The sequence below is a fragment of the Neofelis nebulosa genome, chromosome 3 (assembly GCF_028018385.1).
Source record: "Neofelis nebulosa isolate mNeoNeb1 chromosome 3, mNeoNeb1.pri, whole genome shotgun sequence".
Lineage (NCBI taxonomy): Eukaryota > Metazoa > Chordata > Mammalia > Carnivora > Felidae > Neofelis > Neofelis nebulosa.
In genome coordinates, this window is record NC_080784.1 from 202991959 (window position 1) to 203016794 (window position 24836).

Sequence of the window (24836 nt, forward strand, 5' to 3'; positions counted from 1 at the left end):
GTGGCCGCCGTAAGTCACGTGTGGCTGCTTAGCACTTGAAATGTGGCCACTTCAAATTGAGATGTGCTGTAAATGTAGAACTCTCACGAGATTTCAAAATTTGGTATAAAAAGGAATGTAAAATATTACATTAATATTTTAAAATACCAATTATATGTTACAAGGATGATGTTGTGGATATATTTGGTTAAGTAAGCTACATCATTGGATTCCCTTTCACCTGTGTTTTCTTGCACTTTTAATGTGACTCCTAGGAGGTTAAAAATTCTCTGTGAGGTTCACGATGTATTCCCATTAGACAGCTCTGGTAGAGACTGGAAAGGAGAATCAAACATAGGCCCTTCGAAAACATGGCCTTTTGTCACCTCACAAGTGACCTTGACTGTTGTCTCCAGAGTACGGTGCCCTTGGTAGGCAACCCGACTCTAGATTCTTGCTTTGGCAGTCCGTCTTGCTCTGAGATTTGCCGGGACTACCGGCTTCTTGGCAGATTGGAAAGTCACCTTCCTTGTTTTCAGGCCCTGTAGAAGGAGGCTCCGTGGCTCTTCCTACCCTGCATTTCCAGTAGTCGCTGGCCTCCTCGGGTTTCGTGTGCACACAGGTTCCTGTGCCTCACAAGTGGTACTCCCCAGACTGCGACGTTTCTGGAACGTCAGGGCTCTGCTGTGGCCCACTTTTCCTAATGGTTCTGGGCCGCACCAGCATCCTCTTTCCCAAACAGCCGAGTACCCTTCCTCATCCGTGCCGTGTCTGACTTAATGCCGGGCATGGCTCCTGAGAAAATGTAACGGTGACAACAGTCCCATAATATTCCCGCTCCTCTCGTACATTAATTCCTTTGCTCCTCACAGCTCTGTGAGGCAGATAAAAGTATTACGTGTGTTTCCTAGGCCGCGGAGACGTTCTGTCACATGCCTGAGGTCACACAGCTAGTCAGGGCAGCGTCAAGGTTCCCAGTCGGGGAGCGTGGCTTCAGAGCTCGTGCGCTCCAGCTTTCAAATTCCTCCCCTCCCCGTGCTCCACAGGGCCTCGGGAGAGAAGTCCCGTGGCCGCCCTTGTACGGCTGAGAATGCGGACGGGACGGACCGCAGATAACGAGCTTCAAGTCACCAGCGTAGTAAGTCACGTGAGCGGAGACTCAGATGCAGCTCTTTCTTACCAAGAGATGACTTGCTTGCCACTGCGTTGTATTTGTCCTTTGTGACTTCTCAGTTAAGACCTTAAGGACGAAAACCGTCCTCTTCCCAATATTCTAAATATCCTTCGAGGGCTCGTGTCCGTGCTGAACATAAAGTTGCTCAAGACACGGGACTAAACGTAAGGCGTGTTTCGCTGTGTCGCTTGTTTTTGGCTTGAAAGTTCATGGTTCGTGGGTGACGTCAGTGGTGGCTGTTAAAACGGGAGGCGCTGTCGCCTGCTGTGTCTGAGTGCCCTCCTTGAAGCCTTCCCTCTGTGTTTCAGGTACTACGAAGCGTTCCCACCGCTGTCCGAGAAGCCGGTCTGCCTGCAGGAGATCATGACCGTGTGGAACAGGTCTAAAGTCTGTTCTTACTCCAGCTCTTCGTCGTCGTCCACGGCGCCCCCCGCCAGCACAGACACGTCCTCCCCCAAAGACTGCAACAGCGAAGGCGAAGCGAGCAAGGAGAGAAGCCGCGAGGCGGGCACCACTGCACACGAGAGAGCCCAGAGCAAGAGCAGAAGCGAGAAGGAGGACAGGTTCGGGCACGGCGCCACGGAAGAGAAGCCCGCCCTGTACAAAAAGCAGGTCCGACACAAACCTGAGGGACGGATTCGCCCTCGTTCGTGGTCCTCCGGCTCGAGTGAAGCGGGCTCAAGTTCGAGCGGTCCTCGGGGAGAACTAAAAGCCTCCGTGAAGTGCGTGAAAGTCCGACACAAGACGCGAGAAGTTCGGAACAAGAAAGGGCGGAACGGGCCGGGCAGGCTGTCGCTGAAGCCCGGCGACAAGGCCGAGCGGGCCGTCCACGCCGCCGGCAGCAGCAGCAGCGGCAGCGGCGGTGGCGGCGGCTCCATCAAGCCGCTGTGCCGGCGCGGGAAGAGGCCCCTGAAGGACCCGGGGAGGAGAGACCCCGGGAGCGCCGAAGGAAGAGACCTGTCCCTGGAGAGCAGAAACGACAGGGAGTACAAGGAGGAGCCGCTGTGGTACACGGAGCCGATTGCCGAGTATTTCGTTCCTCTGAGCAGGAAAAGCAAACTAGAGACCACCTACCGAAACAGACCGGATGCGAGCGACCTGCCGTCGGAGGCGGTGGACGAGTTGTCAGAGTCCGTGCACGGTCTTTGTATCAGCAACAATAATATGCATAAAACATACCTCGCAGCAGGTACTTTCATTGATGGTCATTTTGTAGAAATGCCTGCGGTCATCAATGAGGATGTTGACCTCACTGGGACCTCGTTCTGTCCTCTCCCGGAGGACAACAAATATCTGGATGGTATTCATCTGTCAGAATTAACACACTTCTATGAAGTGGACATTGATCAATCCATGTTGGATCCTGGTGCCTCAGAAACCACGCAAGGAGAAAGTCGGATTTTGAATATGATTCGACAAAAAAGCAAAGAGAAAACCGATTTTGAGGCAGAATGTTGCATAGTGTTAGATGGAATGGAGTTGCAAGGGGAACGTGCAATATGGACAGATTCTACCAGCTCCGTGGGCGCCGAGGGCTTATTCCTGCAAGACCTCGGCAATCTGGCTCAGTTCTGGGAGTGCTGTTCATCCAGCTCGGGCGATGCCGACGGGGAGAGTTTTGGGGGGGATTCTCCAATCAGACTCTCCCCGATCTTGGACAGCACGGCGCTCAATCCACATTTGCTTGCTGGCAATCAGGAGCTCTTTTCAGATATTAATGAAGGATCTGGTATAAACTCTTGTTTTTCAGTGTTTGAAGTGCAATGCAGTAATTCTGTTTTACCGTTTTCTTTTGAAACACTCAACTTGGGGAATGAAAATACAGATTCTAGTGCTAATATGCTTGGGAAAACACAGTCTAGATTGCTAATATGGACCAAAAATAGTGCCTTTGAAGAAAACGAACACTGTTCTAATCTCTCAACAAGAACTTGTAGTCCATGGTCCCATTCGGAAGAGACGCGTTCAGACAACGAGACGTTAAATATTCAGTTTGAAGAGTCCACGCAGTTTAACGCAGAAGATATGAATTATGTGGTTCCTAGAGTCTCGTCAAATTATGTAGATGAAGAACTTCTAGATTTCTTGCAAGACGAAACTTGCCAGCAAAACAGTAGAACGTTGGGAGAAATTCCCACCTTAGTCTTCAAACAAACATCGAAGCTAGAATCTGTCTGCGGTATTCAGCTAGAACAAAAAACGGAACCCAAAACCTTGGAAACTGCGCGAGGGTGTGGCGAGAGCGGTCCACGTGGAGGCGGTTACAGCTCAGGGGTCATTAAAGACATTTGGACAAAGATGGCAGACGGGGGTTCTGTCGCTACGGCAGACGTAGAGCGAACGGACGAGGAGTTGTTCCCGACCGATGTCACCAACTGCTGCTGCTGCCGGGACGCCGAGGCCGAGGCCGAGACCCTCCGGGAGCCCAGCAAGGCCGTGCAGAGGTCGGAGTACCGTCTGTGGGAGGGCCAGAAGGAGAGCCCGGACAAGAGAGCTTTTGTGTCCGGGGAGCTGTCGAAGGTGGACGGTGGCGACTACACTACGCCCTCGAAACCTTGGGACGTGGCCCAGGACAAAGAGAACACTTTCATTCTCGGAGGAGTTTACGGAGAACTCAAGACCTTCAGCAGTGACGGGGAGTGGGCGGTCGTCCCGCCCGGTCCCACGAAGGGAAGCCTGCTGCAGTGTGCGGCTTCTGACGTGGTGACCATAGCAGGTACGGATGTCTTCATGACCCCGGGAAACAGTTTCGCTCCCGGTCACAGGCAGTTGTGGAAACCCTTCGTGTCGTTTGAGCAGAACGATTCGCCGAGGAGTGGGGAAAATGGATTAAATAAGGGATTTTCTTTTATCTTCCATGAAGACTTACTAGGAGCTTGTGGTAACTTTCAGGTTGAGGATCCTGGGCTTGAATATTCCTTCTCTTCCTTTGACTTAAGCAATCCGTTCTCACAAGTTCTTCACGTGGAGTGTTCATTCGAACCCGAAGGGATTGCCTCTTTCAGCCCGAGTTTTAAACCGAAATCCATCCTGTGCTCTGATTCGGACGGCGAAGCGTTTCACCCCAGGATATGTGGCGTCGACAGAACACAGTACAGGGCTATTCGGATCTCTCCGAGGACTCACTTCCGCCCCATTTCTGCATCTGAGCTGTCCCCGGGAGGAGGAAGTGAGTCGGAATTTGAATCTGAGAAAGAGGAGGCAAATCTGCCCATTCCTTCTCAAGCCGATGCGTTTGAAGATCCCCAGGCAGATCTCCAGCCACTGGAAGAAGATGCGGAGAAAGAAGGCCATTACTATGGAAAATCAGAGCTCGAGTCTGGAAAATTCCTTCCCAGGTTAAAAAAGTCTGGCATGGAAAAGAGCGCTCAGACATCACTGGATTCTCAGGAGGAATCAGCCGGGATTCTGCCAGCGGGGAAGCGGAATCAGTGTTTGGAGTGTAGCATGAATGAATCTCCGGAAATTGCTTTAGAAAGCTCAGAAGCAAATTGTAAAATAATGGCACAATGCGAGGAAGAGATTAATAATTTTTGCAGTTGCAAAGCAGGTTGTCAGTTTCCTGCTTATGAAGATAATCCAGTTTCTTCGGGACAGCTGGAAGAGGTAGGTGTGTGCGTGTGTTGGTACGTGATGAAAGCCGTGGCTCGGACTTGAGTGTAAGAACAGCCGTATCGGGCAGTGAAGGGTAGGGTTCAGTTATTGGGAAACCAGCTTAAATGTCTTAAAACTTATGTTCTCATGACTTTACATAAGGACTTAAAGTGGATTTGATGTTTATAAATTTGAGCCAGACCGGAGACGTCTTCTGCAGAGGAAAGACATTTTTAAATCACAGGATAGGAGCTTCTCGAGCGTTGTCTTGATCTGCACGTACCATGCGTCAGGCAGAACCTCATCCTCAAGCATTCCAGACTGGGAAGGTGACGGATCGGGAGTGGCTCCGAACTCTGCAGAAGGCCCTTTGCTCCTTGGAAGCCGAAGCGGATGGTTTCTTTAAGTAGCTAGCTAGCGAGCGAGCCCACCCGAGGGCCTCCGAGAGGCTGATCAGTTTGAAACTTAGTTTCACATGTAAAATAAACCACATCTATGTCGAGTGCTCTCGCGTGGATTGTGGTACACGTGAAAACTAGCCCACGGTCCAGATGTGGCAGAAGGGCTTCTGCAGAACTACGATGACGTTCCTCGCTTTGTACCAAGTACATACTCCTCGAGCTGTGTGGATTGCGTGTTGAGTCTGTCAGACGAGGTTCATTAGTAGTAGTCGTTTTGTGAATGGGAGTCACGATCCCCTTTGTTCCTGAGAAGTGGTTCGAGGTTAAATTGAGTGCGCTAGAAATCACACTTGAGGTAATAACCTGTTTCACAAAAAGCACAGTGATCTGCCTGTTTCCCAACCGTTATTTGGCCGTGCCTGGCCTTTTTCCAGGAGCAGCTTATTAAAAAGATAGTTGGAGGTGTTTACAAGTCCTGCCGCGAGTGGCCAGAGAGCCACTAGATGTCCTACCTGCCATCTGTCCCCGTGCCCGCTCCACCCACCTCTCCTATGTCGAAATCCTACCTGTACCCCCTGTACCAAGAGGCTCTCCAGACCCCACCGCCTTTTGCTCCCTGATTCCTTCCCTCTCTCCTTCTCCACCCCCACCAGCATCCGAAGTAATTTCTCCCTTCTCTTACTTCTCATGCACCCTGTGCCTCTTTTTCTATTGCATTTTCCTTTTTTTTTTCTTTCTTTTTTTTTAATGCTTGCTTATTTTTGAGAGAGAGACAGAGAGAGTGTGAGCAGGGGAGGGGCAGAGCAAGAGAAGACACAGAATCGGAAGCAGGCTCCAGGCTCTGGGCTGTCAACACGGAGCCCAGCGCGGGGCTCGAACTCCCAAGCCACGAGATCGTGACCTGACCCCGAGTTGGACAGTTAACCGACTGAGCCACCCAGGCGCCCCACATTTCCCATTTTTCGTGAGTCATGTATGTACTTTTTCTTGTTAGGTTATAAGCTGCTTACGGATATAGATTCTGCCTTCCTCCCTTGTGGGGTCAGTGCCTAGGTGGGACGCGGGTGCTCGTGATGGGAGGAAGCCCCACAGAGAGTCACTGCTCTGGTTAGCTTGCCCAGAGACCTGTAGGTGTGAACTGAATCCCATTGAAACGTTGAAATCCGAGCTGCCGAGAAAGAAAACCAATAACGTTGTTAGCCTTTATCTGTCTGTTTATTGCCCCGCTTTTTATCCTCGAATTTTCCTTTATGTACTTTGTATTTCACCTGGTTCCAGATTGGGAAGAAAGAAAAAGAGGGAAGAAGCGAGATTCTACATCATACCACTGCCATATTCCTTCGCTTTCTAGTATGTTGATGGATTTACATGTTATCAGCATTCTGGGTTGTCTTGGAAGGCCTCTAGTCAAGTCCTCAGAGGGCCTTGCGGGGTTGTCTGCTGGTCTCCCTGTAGCCGCGGCTCTCAGCCCAGCCTCTGGGCGGAGGTGCTGGGGTGTAGAGCGGGGTCAGAGCTCCCATCATAGATTGATCTGAGGTATGGGGAGGTTGGGAGAGGGTCTGACAGGACAGCACGGGGCCAGGCTTGGAGCAGAGTGTATACCTTTCCACCGTCACACTGCCTGGTCAGTCTAGGGGAGTCCCTACGAGGGTCGTCTTCCCCCCCTTTCCCGAGAGGGGGCAGTCTGGGAGCCCCGTTGTAAAGGTCACTGTTCAAAGGCCACCTTTTCAGAGCGGGTGGACTAACGTGTAGGAATTCTAGGGGTACCTGGCTTGTTCAGTGGCAGAGTATCGACTTTTGATCTCAGGGTGGTGATGGTGAGTTCAAGCCCCTTGGGTTGGGTGCAGAGTTTCCTTGGAAATGACAAAATAAAACAAAAAACTTAAAATGTAGAAATTCTGATAGCATTGGTGCCCAGGAGCGTGGATTCTTTTCAAAAGTTCAGTTCAGTCAATTTCAGCAAACATGTTTTGAATACCTGTTACCTGCTTATTGCTGAGGTAGATGTCCTGGATGAACAGGACATCATCCTTGCCCTTGAAGAATTCAGTCTTGTTACGAAGACCAGTTTGTAAGCAGATTATTTTAATTGAAATAGGCACTTTAGTCATAGGGCTCAAACTCCGAAGGTACAGGAGGGTGGATACACACAGTGAACAGGTCCCTCCCCAGCAGCCATGAGCATGTGTTCTGGTACGTCCTTCCAGGATATTTAGGCACGTAGAAGCAAAGACACATTCGCACAGATTTTTTCTTTCTTTTTTTCTTTTCACAGAAATGGCATTTTATTATAACCGCCTTTCCTTTTCGGTTCCAGTGTGTGGACAGATGTGCTGTGATTTGCGTAGCCGGTTCCTTATCTTTTAGGGCATTTGGGCGAAAGTAATCGTAGGTCACACGGTGGGTGGTGTGGCGGAGGTGAGCACAGGATGCCGTGGGAGCCCAGAGCAGAGCCCTCCCGGCAGCGAGGGTCCCAGGGCAGAAGGGAAAGGAGCAGGGCGCTCGGGGCAGAACGGACAGCGCGAGCAAAGGCAAAAAGGCTTGGAGTTTCTCGCGTGCATAGAACACCTGCCAGCAGTGAGTTCGTGGCTTCTCAAGTACAGAACGGAGGTGAGGAGCAGCGGAGCGTGCCTTGGGTGTCCGTTTGTGCCTAAGTTTGTGGCGCAAACGTTCTCCTTGTTGTTTACTCGGTCGCCAACTTGGTGCCGTGCTCTTCGCAGCGCGGAGAAACAGCAGAGGGTCGAGCCGTCTCCAGGAGTTTGTGGTCCGGCCAGGAGAGGACGCCTGGCGGTCAGAGGCTCTGATGAACTGGGGGTGGGGGGGGGGGCGGGAGGCGGGGGCGGGGAGACCGTCCTTGGCCCTTTGGGGCATGGCACCCGGCCCACCTGTGCCCCTGACCCCAGTGTCCGGGACAGAGCCTGAGTGGTTCCTGCTGCCTGCCACTTGCTGTCAGTAAAGGAGAACCCGTTCTCTGTGCACACTCTGCGTCCCTCCGTTTATATTCGCTTTCCTTTCCTCTCGTGACCCGGATACCTGAGGGCTGACTGTGGCTGGGGGGCACTTTTCAGTACCCTTCCCGGAGTAGCCTCAGGACCACCAGTCACCTTTGTTCTCCCAGACCCAGGAGCTCAGTGAGAGTTCTGGGTGGGGCCTCTACCCAGCTTCCGCCTCCTAAAGAGTGGAATTTGAGTGTCCCATCTGGTGCCAGAAACGTTTCTGGTCAGGCTTTCTGGCCCAAATACATGTCTTCTCTGTTTTTGCACTGTTTTGTTCATTCATTGAATATTTCTCGGGAGCCCACTCTGTCCAGGTGCCGGGCTGGGTGCTGGGGACACGCACGGAGCCCTGCCCTTGCCGGTGACATTCACCGACAGCATGTGACTGATTATAGTGTTCACTGGTGTGCCTGCGCCAGGGAGAGGGCACGTCAGGGTGCCTGGAGGACTTGCCAAGAAGTAGGTGCTCGGGGCCGGCTCTCAGCCAAGGTGTGATTTGAAGACAGGCTTGCAGATGAGAAGCCGTCTGGGGGAGAGGCAGAGCGGAGCTAAGGCAGAGGTGCCCGGCCCGTCCCAGCTGTGTTCTCGCTTACTTTCCCTTCGTCCGTTCTCCGCCAACCAGAAGTTGAATCCGTGCATACAGTGGACGTTATTTATGCAAAGCATGGTCATCTTTGCTGACCAACCCAGAAGCTGTAGATAGCGGAGTGCAAAGAGGTCGTAAGATAGTGCAGGTTCGTCGGACGTGTGTTCGGTGTAGCATGGAACAGCACAAAGAAGTCTGTGCCTTTGATCGACATTCAGGGGAGGAGGCAGAAAACATCCTAAAAGCATAGCAGAAACCGGGGTGACTTTAACAGTGGTTTCAGCCTGAGAGGGGGGCGGGTGGGGAGGCAGAGGGTGGCACACCAGATGATCAGGGACCTGCACGCAGGTGGCACCTTTCCTTCAGGCCAGCAGGCATCGAGTGTCCGCTTTGAGTGTGCCTTGTGCCCGGAGGTGCACAGATCCATGAGACGTGGGCCCTGCCCGTAAGAAGCTCGCTGCCGGTCCTGCTCCAGTCTAGTCCAGCCTCCTCTCCATTCATGCCGGCCCTTCCGGCTTGCTCTCCGGCTGCCTCCCACCGTCCGCGATGAGTTCTTGCTCCCTTTCTTAACCTGGCCCCCACCCCCGCGGTCTCGAGACAGGGTTTCACGGTGAGCCATACAGCTGCCCTTGTGCGAATCAACACCGATCCCTCCACAGCTGCCTGGGACATTTTCTTTTGCAGGTGGGAACTTGTTGCCTCCAAATCTGTCTGCTTTCAGTGGTGCTCTGGGGGTGAGGGCGACTGTGTCGCTCCCAGGTAGCACTGAGCTGCCATCTGGCATAGAGTAGGTGTGCCTTGGAGCGAAGGCAAGGCCCTTCCAGAAAGATCTTAGGGTTCTGTGAATTAATGTGCTGGATACAGTTAATTATCTTGAACGCTGTAGACCTTGGCTGTTGCTGGCTTCATGTGCGTGAGGCTACCCCTGTGAGTTCTGCCTAGTAAGTAGTCGTACTGACCGCTAGCGTTGGAGTAAGCTGGGGGAGAACTTAGTGAAGGTTCGCTGGCCTCGCTGGGTTCTTCAGTTTCTCATTTAAGGGTGTTACCGCGAGGTTCAGCAAAAAATGAGACTTGGCGGTGTTTCCCGTTAGTTAAATAATAAAAAATCCATTATTGAATCAAAAAGTCTCAGACCCATAAAACAACTTTTGTGTAAGAGAGCAACAGAATCCTGTCAGGATTGATGGTCATTGGTTGCTAAAATAGCTCAGGTTTCAACCTTGAACACATAACAGTAACAAAACATTCTCTAAAACGGTAAAGACGTGTGCAATATTCACAGTCCTTTATTTGGATTTAGTTTCACCGTCCTCTGGTCTCAAGCGAAGCAGATGCTTGAGTTACAAAGACGTTTAGGTTGGTGACTCTGCCTGTACCGTTTCTTTCTGTCCCGCATCATCTTCGACTCCCTCCTGCCCGCGCACGTGAAGAAGAGGGTCCTCCCTTTTCTCCAGAGCACTGCACACCAGTGGAGACTTGGGACCGCCCTGTTACTTCTCTGCATTTCCAAAATAGAGAAATTTGCCTTACCTGGGGATGTTTATGGGGAATATTCTGCCTCGTAAGAGTTTTTGTTGTGTCTCTAAAAAGATTTTCATTCCACTTCCAATATAAATGCTTCTTAAGAAAAACTTCTTTTATGTGCTACGAACGCTTTGGCTTTTCAAATTCACCTTGTTGGGGCGCTTGGGTTCAAGACCCACAATGGGTGTAGAGATTACTTAAAAATAGAATCTTTAAAGTAAATAAATTCACCTTGTCTAGAATAGTATTAAAAACACAGAAACAAATAATTGTCAGTTTGGGGTGTCTGGGTGGCTCAAGTTGTTTAAGCGTCCAACTCTTGATCTCAGCTCAGGTCTCGATCTCAGGGTCATGAGTTCAGGCTCCACATTGTGCTCTGTGCTGGGCATGAAGCCTACTTTAAATTTTTTTTTTTTTTAAACATTTATTTATTTTTGAGAGAGAGAGAGAGAGAGAGACAGAGACAGAGCATGAACGGGGGAGGGTCAGAGAGAGGGAGACACAGAATCTGAAACAGGCTTCAGGCTCTGAGCCGTCAGCACAGAGCCCGATGCGGGGCTCGAACTCATGGAGCAAGAGATCATGACCTGAGCTGAAGTCAGACGCATGAAGCCTACTTCAAAAAAAAAAATAGTCATCATTTAAAAATCCTGGATTTATAGTTCATAGTTAATAATGCTTGAATTTTCTCTTTTATCCTGAAAGCTTGTAAACTTTTTTCTGTGTTCGTTTAACCTCAACAGTTTCCTGTATTGAACACTGATGTTCAAGGAATGAATAGAAGTCAAGAAAAACAGACTTGGTGGGAAAAAGCCTTGTACTCTCCTCTTTTTCCCGCGTCAGAGTGTGAAGGTAGGTCATTGATTCTTTCGTTCAGATTTCTAATTCGTTACGAGCAATTCTTCCACTATGAGTATCAGTCCAGAAAACATTTACCAAGAGGCTTTCGTGTAGCCAGCATTTGTGAGACACTGGAGACACAGAGATGAGAACTACATCCTGCCCTTAGCTTGATGTGGAGAAAGGTATTCGGATACCTAAAAGCAGGACCGACCTTTGACCGCATCTGGGCAGGATCCCAGTGAATCGTGGGGCAGAAATCATCAGCTATGGGGGGGATCTTCAGGAAGATGCCCAGATGGGGAAGCCGGGCAAGGGCAGAGCCCGTGAAAGAGAACAGCCTATACTGGGGCAAGAGGATCTCTGGCAGGTGGAGGGAACAGGGACCCATCGGGCCCAGCTGGGTTGTAAGCTGAGGCTGGAGAGGCAGACAGGGAAGGAGCCCATCGGGAGGTTTGGGAGCTCTGCCGAATTAGGTCAGGTTTAACCTGCAGGAAGGGAAGGTTGTTTAAAAGATTGCGAATTGGAGGGTATCTCGGCAGAGGTGTGTTTTATTATTTAAAACAATTTTTTTTGATTTATTAATTTTGAGGGAGTGGGGGAGGGACGCAGAGAAAGAGAGACCCAAGCAGGCTCCGTACCGTCAGCACGGAGCCCGATGCACGGCTTGAACTCACGAAACTGTGAGATCATGGCCTGAGCCGAAACCGAGAGTCTGCCACTTAACCGAGTGAGTCCCCCAGGTGCCCCCAGGTGTGTGTTTTACAACAATTCTATCAGAGCGGAGAGGGAATTGAGGAGCAGTTGAAAAGCCGAAGGTACCGACTGGGGCTCTAGGCTCCTGCACGGGTCTGCGAGTGACGGGGTTCGTGCCTGGCCTCGGGCGCTGCTGGGGGAGTAGATGCGGGAGCGGCGAGGAGAGGTTTCGGAGAGGAGGCCGGGGCTCGCTGAAGTGAGTCTGTGAGGGCTGAGTAGCAGGGTGGGGCCGGAGGGGGCTGGCGGTGGGGGACGTGGGGCAGCAGCACATTTGGTCTGTGGGCCTCTCGGGTGAGCATGCCCGGAAGCTGTAGAAAGCCCTGACCTGAAGTCCGGGGCGAGGTGAGGACTGTGAAGGCCGGGGGCTCGCTCCAGGGGGTGGGCGAGGCAGACTCCGGGCCCCTGTGTCGGGGGCTCCTGTCGGCTGCAGCGTCTGGTCTCCCCTGTTAGACCTGGAAGGAGCACGCGCACCGTCTGTTAGCATTTATATGTCCGCGGGTCTGTCACGTCTCCGGTTGTTTTGTAACGAACGCGGAGCCAGCGACACCCCTCACTGGCCACCAGGCCTCGCGCACTCCGGCGCTCGGAACGCCTGCGCTGGCCTCCCTTTGCAGCTCGGCCTCTCCGCCCGGGCGGGAGGCGGGAGGCGGGGTGGTTGCTTCTCTCTATTCTGTGAGCCCCAGGTCGCCTCCCCCGAAGCTCACCTCCCTCCTTGCCAGAGGCTCGCTGGGTCCCAAAGTGTCGGGGGAGGGCTTCAGCTTCAGCAGCTTTGTTTACCTAACCGCATTTATTAAAGGCCTGTTGCCTTAGCATCAGCTAACATCTGGGTCCCCTTTTATTATTTACCAGGTGCTCTCGATCTTTTCTGTACGTAGGCCCCACAATAGCCTTGTGAGATGTCAGCCGAAGTTTTCAGATGAGGAAGCTCTAAGATTCAGGTTTGGTACTTTGTCCGAATCATGCATATTAGCCATCGAGCTCAGGCTTGCGTCCAGGCTGTCTTCCTGTGGTCCAGAGGCTTCGTTCTCTGTAGTAGCTGTCTGTACTCGGTGCCCAGGGGGGCGCCGGGGTGAGGGGAGCACAAATCTGGCCTTGGCGTGTGTCTGTCGTGCTGCACCGGGTGAGTGTTAAGTCAGAGACGAGTTAACGGGAATACAGGTAAGGGAGGCTGAGTGCCCAGAGTAGGGCAGCGAGAGGACCACCCAGAAAGTGCCAGAGGGAGAGAGGGATGTGGCAGCAGGCAGGGCCAAGGGTCTAGGAAGACCAATCCCTGTGGGAGGTTAGCGTGATTTTCAGACACTGAGTTCGTGCTTTTGTTAGTGTGTCAAGGGCCGTCTGCACAGCCTTAGTCTAGTTTCGTGTGTTAGTAAGGAGTCCGTCCCGACTCTCAGCTGTGGGTCCTTGGTGACCAGTACAGTCCCAGGTAGGTGCCGTAAGCGATGGTCAGTGCGTGATGCTTTTTTAATTGTGAGGTGGCAAATACAGAAATTCTCAGTGGACGAGTAACGTTCACCAGGCTTTTGAACGACCTTCCACTCACAACTGCATTAAATCCCCGCACAGTTGCCTTGTGCCGATGGTGGCACCACAGCCGCCTTCTGTCGGCCGGGGGCGGGGGCGGGGGCGTGCGATCTCAGGAGCGGGTCAGCCAGAAAACCAGGCAGCCTCTGCCTTCCCCTCTGCCCCTGAAGCTTCCAGCGTGGCTGATGATCGATAACAAGCGTGTGCTGATCTAAGGGGCTGACCTGGAAGCTTTCGGCCTCGCTGGGAAGCAGCGGGGGCCATGCCCTTTGGCAGTAGGGCAGCACCATGTGCCCTGCGGCGGGGGCGCCCGTCTGGCCTGGAGGCCCACGCCCCGCACCCTGCCTCCTGCCGGCCTTGCCGTGCATTCCCACGCGCGGCCACGCGGCAAGCGTGCCTTACGTGCCCTCGTGCCGGGCACTGGGAACACAGAGGCAGACGGCCCTCCTTCCTGCTCTCCTGATTGCGGGGATGTGTGTGCAGGGACCGGAGAGGGCAGGGACACGAGCCGTGTGACGGTTGGGGCTACCGGCGGGGAGAGGTGCCCCGTGAGAAGCCCTGGCTGGTGCGGGAGCCGGATGATTCATTCGGCATAGCCTGGGGGGCCCGGCCAAGGGGGAACCGTGTGAGGGTGCGGTGGGGGACGGGGTCGGCCAGAAGCAAGGAGCCGGAGCACCAGGGCCCTGCACACTCTGCCCTGCCAGGTCTTCCCGGATGGGGGTCTCTAGAGCTCTCCCGCACTGGAGTTGAGATGTTTGGAAGGCTCATTGTAAGCGTGGGTATTATTTAGTGTTAACAGAGAAGGCCGTGCGGGGACCCCGTGGAGACAAAACGGGGCTGGACTGCAGTGCTTCCATTGCCAGACCTTTGGGCCGTGACCAGGCCTTCTGTGTCTCCATCGTTTGTACAAGGAGGCTGCAGATCGTGCCTCCCTGAGGGGATACTTACGAGGAGTGGCGCGCATGGCCTGGGACCGGCGCGTGGTCCTGGCCTAGAACGTGGGGACCGTCCACGTGAGGATTGTGAGGAACGTCGTCCGCACTCAGCACAGACTCCTTTTGGACGTACAGAATTCCTAAAGCAGGACGGGAAGGATCGCGGTGGGGTTGGGTGCAGCTGTCTGGGCGCGTCTCCTAGTCCGGGAACTAGTCACCTTCCCTCATACGCTCGCTCACCTGGTTCACGTGGTAATGAACTGGGTGAGGCGTGGGGACTTCGAGAACTTGGTCAGGTGACTGCCCAGAAGGGATGAGTAAGCCGGGGTCTGGGTTCATAGCAGCGGTAGAAGGGGTCACTGAGTGCCGGGGCCACATTTGGGGCTGCACACGCGTCGTCTCTTTACCTTGCACAGCACCGCGTGAGGGCGAGGGGGGACCCCGTGTCAGAGATGCGGGAGCTGGGGCTCAAAAGAGGGACAGTGATCTGCCGTGTTCCGTCACAGGTGTGTGGCAGAACGGGAGATCCGCTGTGACGTCCGTCTAGTCCCAGAGCCCGAACTGGTAATTTCGAGGTCCTGAGACAGCAGAGAGAGCTAGAGGTCATGGGGAGCGTGGTGCGGCCGGTGCGGCCTCGGTGAAAGGCCGTCCCTTGGGCACAGCGGTCCTGGGGCGCCGATCCTGTCGTCCCTGGTCTCACGCACGGGGAGCGCGCCATCCCCTTGAACGCCCCGTAGCTGGACCGCAGGCGGCGGGAGACGGATGCTCGGTTGGGGGCATTAGGGGACTTGGACACAGGGATTCAGAGCCAGGGTCTGTGTCAGGCCGGCACTGTGTCTGTGCAGGGGTGCGGGGGCTGGTCTAGATGAAGACAGGAGGGCGTCAGAACCACCCAGGGGGGGGCTTGTCGCAGCTGCTGCCTGGACCCTGGCCCAGCGCGCGGCTCAGTCGGGGTTTCACGTGGGGCCTGGGCAGACTCTGCTTAAAGCTCCAGCGTTGAGAAGCTTTGCGCTGGACGATTGCTGATTCCTTCTAATCGTAGCCTCCAGATCCATCCCCTTCTGGGGGCCGCGTACCTACCCAAACCACTAGCCGCCTTGCCCTTCCCTGTTGTCCAGATAGCGTAACGGTGTCCTTCAGCGTGGTGTGGACTCGGGGGGAGCAAACGAGGCTGCCGCTCTCTCTCTCGTCACTTCCTCCTGTCTGTCTGCTTGTTTGTCACGTGACCACGCACGGTATATCGTCGGTCTCCCTTCCCGCTCCATACGCTCTTGAGAGCTTGGCCTTGTTGGTCTTCGTCCTGTGTTCCCAGGGCCTGTCACATTACAGGTGCGAGTATTTGCTGAACGGGTGTCTCACGGTGGGATGACAGGCGTGTGTGTTATGCCAGCCTGTTTTTCAAAAACTCGGTAAACAGTTCATCAGAATTTCTAAACGGGCGTGGCGGTTTGCTCGTGCACACCTGGCTGGCCAGTGGTGACCGTGTCTGCTTTTAGTGACGACTCCAACTCGCCGAAGGGCTGGTAGGCCTAACTGATCTGACTTGTCAGCAAAAAATGACACAGGAATGTATGTTTCATAACCATGTCTTAATGAAATTTCCCCCCCTCTCCCTCTTTTCCCTTTTCCATTCAAAATGATTAAGAATGTTATACAAATGCCAAGGGAGAGAATGGTATAGAAGAGTGTCCAGATGGTAAAGACATGCCCAGTAACGAAGAGCGTCCATTAGATTTTAATAGGGTAAGTGGACTGTCCTCCTTACTAACTTACTAACGGCCACACACACCCCCCACCCCACCCCCCTCTCTGCCACTCGGGCTACAGCCTGAGAGCCCTGGGAGCTCCCGCCCGCCCGCCCACTGTCCCGGTTCACCCAGCTCTGTGGGTGTGACCTTCCTCCTCCCCGTGGCCCTCAGCCCACGTCTGCATCGCCTCCCTCCTCGTCTGCTTACCTCCAAGGCTTCCCACAGCCCCTCCCTCGCTCCCCCGGCCTGTCCTTCCCAGCACCGCCCCGGGCATTTCTGCCCACCAGTTGGACCTGTCGCTCCCCAACGAGCCCTTGGGTGGGCACCACCACAGAGCCCTCGAGCTGGGCTCCGTGGCCGGACTCTGCCTTCCTGTCCCCTCCACACGCCCGGTGCGGCGCTCTGGTCTCAGGCCCCGGCACCGGGCCGCGTCGGGTTTCTACGAGCTCCCGGCAGGCAGGCAGGCCGATGAACCGAAGGAAACGTGTCTGTCTTCTCTGTGTCAGCTCAGGTCCTGCGAGGACTTTCCCCCAAATCACCCACCGGCCTGTGGGCCTCCCCCCACCAGTCTGTCCCACCTCAGCCAATGGCACCCTGCCGCACCCAAGCTCAGCCGCCGCTGTCCGGCCTCTGTCACCTGCACACGCCGTCCCGCCCCACCCGTCAGCTGTTGCACCTCTTTCCGCCTCGTCTCCCGTGCCCCGTCCGGGTCGGGTGTCCCCTCGCTGGCCCTCACGATGCCCGACCGGTGCCGCCACTGTGCTGTTCCGCACAGACTGGGGACCGCGTGTCTGGCCGCAAGTGCAGGCCTGAGCCGTAGCCTCTGCTGGGACTCTGCGACTCACGCTCCTAACCACGGTGGCCTCTTCTTGTCACTGCGCTCTGCCCTCGCGTGCCTCTGGCCTCGCACCCTCCCTTCTCCCTCCTTCCGCGCAGCTGTCTTTCTGCTTCTGCCTCAGGGGCCCAACCAGGGGTGGCGCTGCCCAACTGGAAATGGGGGTGTCATAAGTATGACCGGGGGGCTGCTAGTTCCCGTGGCCCGGGGGAGGGGGTGCCACTGGTTGCCGTGACGGGGCGAGCTGGTTGCTATGGGGGTGGGGACCTTGCTAATTAAGGTGACCCGGGGGGTGCTGCTGGTCGGTTGAAGCGGCCGGCGGGGGTGGCACGTTGCCGGCTACTGTGGGGGGAGGGAAGGAGGCCTTGGTAGTCGCCTCGGGGGTCGGGGACCATCGCTAGTTGCTGTGGAGGGAGGGTGCTGTTGCTGATCACTCTGCCTGAGTTGGGAGTGGGCACTGGTCGTTCCTGTGACTAGGGAAGGGCTGCCATTTGCATTTAGTGTCCTGGGGGACAGAGGTGCTGACCACCTGGTGTGGGGGGGGTGGGGGACAGTCCCACACGACGGGGTTTGTAGGACTGCAGGTCTGAGGCCAGGCTCCTGGACAACCTCTGGCTCTTACTCCTACGGGGCTCACTTTTCCACCTTCAGGTGAGGACTCTTTGGAAGAGCTCTTTCCCTGCCCACCTGTCTGGAGCGCGCGCGTGTGTGTGTGTGTGTGTGTGTGTGTGTGTGTGTGTCCTTTCTCCCCTTCCCCTTTGGCCACGTCGCCTGGTTTGCACCGCAGCGTGTGGTTGCATTGGTTGGTCTGCTTGCTGGGGGCTCTCCCCACGTGGCAGGGAGACACGGCAGGGCGGGGGTCCCCGCGCCCAGCCTCGTCCCCACCCGTGGTCGGCACTTAGACTGCTGTTTCCGGGCAGCCCTGACATACAGAACGTTTTGTCCCAGGGACCGAACATACCGAGTTAGGGTTCTGGACACCTTACCGATCAGGAGGGAGAGGTGGTTTTGCTTTGAAGCAGCGAAACTTCATGGTGTGTGTAACTCTCCCGAGAAAACCATGGACTTGTTACTTGATCTCTGTGTCAAGAGTATTTCGCGTAGCCCTTGTGAAAAAAACTGGCTTTTGATCTGTTGAAACTGTTCCTTTCATCCCAGGTGTCTTCTGTTTATGAAGCAAGGTGTGCAGGAGAGAGAAATGCCAGAGCAAAACCCAGCGGCTTCCACAGAAAGATCTCCTCCAGCGCCAGCTCTGGCTCAGAAGGCTCCGGCTCGGACGGTGGGGGCGAGTGGGCGGACCCTGGCCAAGAGGAGCTCTTTTCTCGAACTCATCTCTAAACCTGCAGCGTAGTGCAAATTAATTTTTGAAAACGATCTGTGATGGCAAATTACCCTTTTGTGAGGCCTGTTAATCTAAAACAACAACTTAGGGTTCTTCTTCAATTAACTGATTCAGATCAGTAATTATCTTTCTCTTCTTGCTTACTTTAGAGTTGAGGACAGCTATCCTGTTGAACATTTTTTTTTTTTTTTCCTCCAAGCTGTTAAATTCTTGGCTATTTGAAATAGACTAGATTGTGTTGTCAAATCCAGAATGGGTGTGCATGTGCTTGTCTAGGAGTAGCCCTGCGTTCCGCACCTTGACTGCAGCTACTGTCCTGCTGGCTGCAGCCCGGTCACTGTTACCTTAGCACCGCGGTGTCCACAACCACTTCCGCTCTCCAGAGACTTGAGCTTTGGGACCTTTAGGCTTTGTTCTCTAAGAACTGGGACATAGACACCTTCCCCTGCAATGGATCGGTGCCTTCCTGAAGGCAGGAGGGAAGCATGAGTGACTCATCCACGGTCTTCATTCAGTCAGATCTCATGTACATTTGAAGTAGGAACCGCAAGGGTGTGCTTTTAGAGACTTACACGATACTGTGTTTTCTATCTTAGGATTTTCCCCCTCAAGTATCATGGAAGATACTATGGTGTGTGATTTCTTGCTAGCTGAAGGAGCCAAGGCTTCGGGGTGTCGGGTAGCGTACGAGGCCCAGCGGGGTAAAGAGCGTACCCCCAGCCCGTTCTTACGTTGCAGTTACGTTTACGCCAAAACACCCCTTCCGGGTTGTTTGTGGTTTGGATCTTAGTTGCAAATTATGATTTGCCGGTGACCTCCGTTGACTCGAAGCCTCCAGAACTCTAAATGATAAACGTTTGACGTGCAGTAAAGGCCACCTCGTCACCCCGAAGAAACCTCGGCTGCTGCAGCTAGCTCCTGTTGTGGCTGTGATTTTAGTAGAGCTTAGATCTCATTTTGTGTTTGAGAGAATGTTCTGGGCAAGTTCTGTGTGGTGGGTTGGGGGCGGGGGGAGTAACAGTTTCTCCCATACCTGTGCGATTGCTTCATGGGACTCGCTTTCCGCTCTCGTGGGGACCCAGGGGTCAGTCCGTCTCACACCAGTCCCGTCCACTCATGATGGCCACTTCCTCGCGCTTTCACGCCGCCGGGCAGCAGGTGAAGCTGGGAGGAGCGGTGTTTGTAAAACCAGATTGCGTTTCCTTTTAAACTAACTCCTTACGAAAAAGACAAAACAAAACAACCTAATTTGTAGCATCAGTTTAGCACGTCTGTATCGTCAGGAATGGCAGAAAAGCGTGACACAGACGAGACCGCGTCACCACTGCCCTTGGCAGGCAGCACGCGCGTGCGGTGACCGGCTGGGGGCGAAGTGGCCGAGGAATCCCTGATGTGCTTCGAGCACTGGGTGGTGTTGCCCTTCTCGTCGTTGATGACACGGGCGAGCGACCCCGAGGCTGTGGGGTCGTCCCGGTTGTGTGTGTCGTCGCTGTGAGAGACCTGATGGACGGTTGGCTCGGATCTCGCCACACGGCAGGGTTTGTTTTTATACAGCACATCTTTTGACACTTTAAAGTGGGTGTGTGTGCGTGTGTGTGCGTGTGCGCGCGCGTGTGTAAGGTTTACGTTGCTGTTATTTATTTACAGACTTTATAAGGTTTTATGTATTTTTCTTTCTTCCGGAGCTTCCTAAAAAGTGATTAGCATCTGCACTGAAATACAATTTAACAGCAAAGGCAAAAAAGAATTGGAAGTTGTAAATTCCTAAAATCACTACGGTGACGATCCTTCTAGAAATCGTTGCTTAATGTAGCAGAGACCAAATAAATATATTTCAGACACAACCTTTTAGCTCAGTTGATTTCGGACAGCTGCTTTTTATCAAGACAGGGCTCCAGGTGGCAAAGGTGCCGACTTCCCTTCGCACCGGTAGGAAGACCCTGCATCTTCCACGTGGGGGGGCGGGGGGGGGGGATGGGGTTGGATTATAAGTGGGCAGGGGGATTAACAGATTATGTATTTATTTGTTTTCATAGCTAAGTGGCTGAAGCCTGGAGGCTTTCAGCAGCAGAGTTGAAAGTGTGGTTTTTAGTTTTGTGAATGGATGATCACAAAGAAAAAGCATTTTTTAAAAAGTTGGCACAACGCTGAAACGCACTGTGGTATGAAGCGCGTTGCGTACCCGTAGCACTGAAGTACCCGTTTTCCATTCCTGGGCCGAGATTGTTTCCCGTGGTTGTATTGTTCTGATTTCACGTACACCAGAGTAACTGATTTTTTGTTTTCTTGTGGAGTTAACACCGAATAAAAAATTTGAAACACGCTTGGCTGTCTTCATTTATCACAGCGAACAGCCGCGGCCTGTCTCAGCTCCGTGCGGCGGGAGGTGGGAGGTGGCAAGTGGCCCGTTCACCTCATGCAGAAGAAGCTGACTCAGCTCTTACGGGCCTCGCTCAGAGTGTTGGCCTGCTGCTTTGCTGCGGAGGGCGGGGGGTGGTCTGCTGAGAAATGGGTCCATCCCTCCCCCCCACCCCCCCCACCCCCGTCCCCCCCAACTACTCCCTGAATCTAGCACAGAACACGGATTTCTGTCTGTAGCTGTAGACAAAACTTCGTCTTTTTGTTCCGGGGGGACGGGGCGGGGCGGGGAGTACATATAAACGTCGATGTTTATCGTAGAAAAAGAAATCAGTGTATTTAAAAATTTTTTTTTCCAACGTTTTTTATTTATTTTTGGGACAGAGAGAGAGCATGAACGGGGGAGGGGCAGAGAGAGAGGGAGACACAGAATCGGAAACAGGGTCCAGGCTCCAGGCTCCGAGCCGTCAGCCCAGAGCCTGACACGGGGCTCGAACTCACGGACCGCGAGATCGTGACCTGGCTGAAGTCGGACGCTTAACCGACTGCGCCACCCAGGCGCCCCAGAAATCAGTGTATTTTTAAAAGTATAAGGGAAAACTCTACTTCCGTCGCCGTGAGATGGTCGCTGCTAACATTTCTGCAAAACACTTTTCTCGACGGCTGAACGTATATTTGAACATACAGAGAGAAGCTTACAGCACAAGGTGGAACCACACTGCCCCGTGACGTGGGAAATAGGCGTTTACTCCGATGTCTTCTCGTGGCAGGAATTGTAGACCTGGTTAACTTTTCACAGCTGCGTTATTCCAGTCTGTAGATACAACACTTTCCTCATTGCTCAGCATTTAAGAACGTTCCTTTTATGTGCATTGTCTTTAATCTGGGGCGGAGGAGAATCATTTAAATTTTGTTTCATCCATTCTTTTTATGGTTTCTGAGATGTGTAGGCATGTTTTTTAAATGCTTTCTTCACCTTTAAAAGAGTATAAAAATACGCTTCTGTGTAGAATCAATTTATGTAGAATCAATTTTTTTTTTTTTTCCTTAAGTAAGCTTCACGCCCCGTGGTGGGGCTTGAACTCACGACCTGGACGGAGATCAAGAGTCGTGTGCTCTACCGACTGGCCCAGCCAGGCGCCCCTGTAGAGTTGATCCTCGAAGCGTGTGTATTTTATACCAGGAGCGAGGCTTAAGGATTCAGCCTCATTTTTTACCAGCTAGTTGGACGGCTGCCCCAACTCCTTTTGTTACAAAGCCCCTATCCCGTGCCCCCCTCCCCCCCCCCCCCCGCCCTGTGCCCCATATCTGAAGTGACCCCTGGATAAGGGCCCTCTTAATGTGGAAACCTAGGTCCAACTGCTGGCTGTGTGACATTGGGTAAACTGATGCAAGTCAAATGCTTACAACAGGGTCTCCTGCCTAACAGTCAGTGTTAGCTTCTGACTGACCGGTTGCTGGGATTCAGGAGACCTCCAGGATCCACCTCTTTATTTATTTATTTTTAAGTTTTTAAAATTTATTTTGAGAGAGAAAGTGAGCAGGGGGAGGGGCAGAGAGGGAGAGAGAGAATCCCAAGCAGGCTCCGCACCGTCAGCGTGAAGCCCGACTCGGGACTCAAACTCCCAAACCGTGAGATCGCGACCTGAGCCGAAACCAGGAGTCAGGCGCTTAACCGACTGAGCCCCCCCCCCCCCCCCCCCCGGCGCCCTCAGGATCGGTCTACCTTAATCATGACTGCAGGGGTGTGACCTGAGCCCTCACCGGTAGAGCGGCAGTGCCCACTCGGGCGGGGAGGTGGCGCGGACAGCGAGCTCCCCGGAAGTGCCCGAGGCAGGACTGGAGGATGTTAGCGCAGCAGGGAGGTCCCCTGTGCAGGTGCGCGGATCGTCCCCGGAAGCTGCGCCCCGTGGCCCGCGTACTCGCTTCCGGGTGCCCGCATCTGCCAGCGTGGGGTGGGGGTGCCGGGCTGGGCCTCTGCTCCTCGCATGACCACCCGGAGCTTGGGCTCTGTCCCCGGGATTCTGACATCACAGCCAAGTGCTGCTCACGCCAAGGGCGTAAAGCCCTCTCTCAAAGTCCGCCAAGCGTTCAGCCGCTGCTCTTGTGATTGATGCTGCTTGCTGCTCCTGTCACCGCAGACGCCACCCCCGGCAGAGTCTGGGCACGTGGGTAAGTGGCCGTGCAGCGCCCGGTGGCCTGTGTCTGCACAGCAGTCCAGGAACGGAAAGAAGGGCCCAGCCGGCGGGTGGATGGCATCACGGGCGGGCTCTGTTGCGGGCACAGGGGCCGGGAAGGGAGCTGTCGCGTCACAGCCGCCTCCAGCTTCCCGCCACCGGCCTCGCGTCACTGGTGTGGGAGAGACGCGGTCAGGAGCGGTCGCCCCACCCGACTGAGCGAGCGGTGACTGGCGAGGATGCCACCGCCTCACACCGGGACGGTGTCCGCCTGCCTGTGGCCTTCTTCCAGGTGTCCTGCCCTGTTAACCCCGCGAGGTGGGTGCGTTTGCCCCGTGTTACAGGCGGCAAAACCGAGGCGCTCGCTAAGGTCTGGCACCCGCTGAAAGGTGGAGCCAAGATTCGAACTGCGTGTAAGTGGCGACCGTAACCGCGTGTCCCGTGGAGTCGGTTGTAAAGAGGAACTGGCACGGCCGGGCAGCGAGGACACAGTCCGCGAGGTGCGGTCCTGGGGCGGCCGCCCGGGAGGCTGTCGCACCCCCGTCGGTACCTCTCGGAAGGAGCTCCCGTCCCCAGGCGGCCCCTTCCTTCCCCTGCTGCATCGACGGCGGGGGGAGCAAAGCCCCGGCCTCAGGGGTGAGGTCCCACTGTCCCCCCTGCTCCGGGTGGTGTCCGGGCCGGGGGGCCCGTCAGAGCGGAGTCTGGGGTGAAGGGGCAGGCACGTGGGCGGCTGCAGCTGAGACGCGGGGCCACTTTGTGGCACAGTCCGGGGAGTTCCATCTCCGCAGGCTTCTGTCCGGCTCCGCACACACCCCTGTGTCGTGGGCCAGTCAGCCCCACTTCCCCCGCCGACCCCCGGGCTCCTGCTCTGACCCGACCGCTGCCTCAGCCAGAGCACGTCCCCGGCGTCCGGGCCCTTCCCAGCCATCCAGGCCCGTCCCGTGCCGAGCTTGCAGTCTGCCGCAGGGTCTGGGGCCCGGGGCCCGCCTTCCCGCCCCTGTGGCCGCCCCTCCTCCACTGCCCCAGCCCCTCCTCAGACCCCCAGGCAGAGGGGAGACCCCCCGTGGGAACCTGACCCACCGCGGGCCTGGCCCGGTGGGGGAGCCTGAGGCCGCTGGCCCAGCCAGGGGACGGCTTCTTCCTTTGCTGCCTTCTCCCTTTGCTGAAGAGGAAAGGGCATTGAAGGAGGCCTGGCCCGGGTGCCCTAAACCCCAGGCTCCACCCCACGGCTCCCCGGGGGTCATCGAGGGCCTCGCCAAGTCCTGACCCCCTTCCGGGCTTGACTCCGGCTCCTCTCACAGGCCAGGGGCCCCAACTCCTGCTGGTCACAAATGTCAGCTGTGTCCACCGCATCCTCCTGCAAACCCACGCTGCCAGCCAGCGATGAATGGCGGCCCGGTGCCCTGGCTCCCTGCTAGGCCACCTGACGGGCCTCCGCTCTCAGGCCTCGCTCCGGCCCAGTGATCACGGACCTGGGAAATGCTCAGAGACGTGCGGGACCCCCAACTGTCAGTGGCAGACCTGGCCCTTGGCTCCTCGCTGCCCTGCGCTCCTGATCTGGTTGCTACCCCCCGCCCCCCCCCACCTGCAAGGCCTCAATGCCCCACCCTGGGGAGCCCGCAGGCACCTGGCAGCCCCCTCCCGGCCCCCGCCCTTCACCGCATAAGGGCCTCGACAGGATGCCGGTCTGGTGGTCCTGGGCTCCTCCCCACCACCCCCCTCCAGTGTGCCCAGACGCCCACCCCCCACCTGCACCGCCCCTTCCTGAGCAGGGGAGAGGGGGGAGGAAGTGGAGAGACGCTGATCTCTGGGTGACTTCCTCACGCTGAACCTGGGTCACCCCCACTCACATATGCTTCTCCCAAACTTAGTGCCATCACGGGTGACATTGTTACCCGGACAAGGCTGGTGAGCCTTGGGGACCGCGAGTTGGGGTCTTTTGGGGGCCCGGGTGTCTTCATGTTGGCATTAAGCTGCTAATTGGGAGGAAACAGAGATCTCTGGCCTTGGTCTCAAATAGGGTTTGGAAACATTCATTTGTTCAACAGATCTGTATGAGGATCCTACTGT

At 55.0% G+C, this 24836-nt stretch overlaps 1 protein-coding gene across 2 annotated transcripts in view; it reads left to right on the forward strand.

The window, feature by feature from the left end:
- Positions 1-24836, forward strand: part of LOC131507873 (uncharacterized protein KIAA0232) — a 214510-nt gene that overhangs the window by 67631 nt on the left and 122043 nt on the right. The window contains exons 6-9 of one of the 2 annotated variants that reach the window (XM_058723163.1): positions 1462-4759; positions 10998-11106; positions 15952-16049; positions 18048-20550. In XM_058723163.1, the coding sequence (XP_058579146.1) occupies positions 1462-4759; positions 10998-11106; positions 15952-16049; positions 18048-18227 (3685 nt within the window). In that variant the 3' untranslated portion in view covers positions 18228-20550. Of the gene's footprint in view, positions 1-1461; positions 4760-6426; positions 6499-10997; positions 11107-15951; positions 16050-18047; positions 20551-24836 lie in introns of those variants that run through there. The other variant, XM_058723162.1, reaches the window with a different exon arrangement.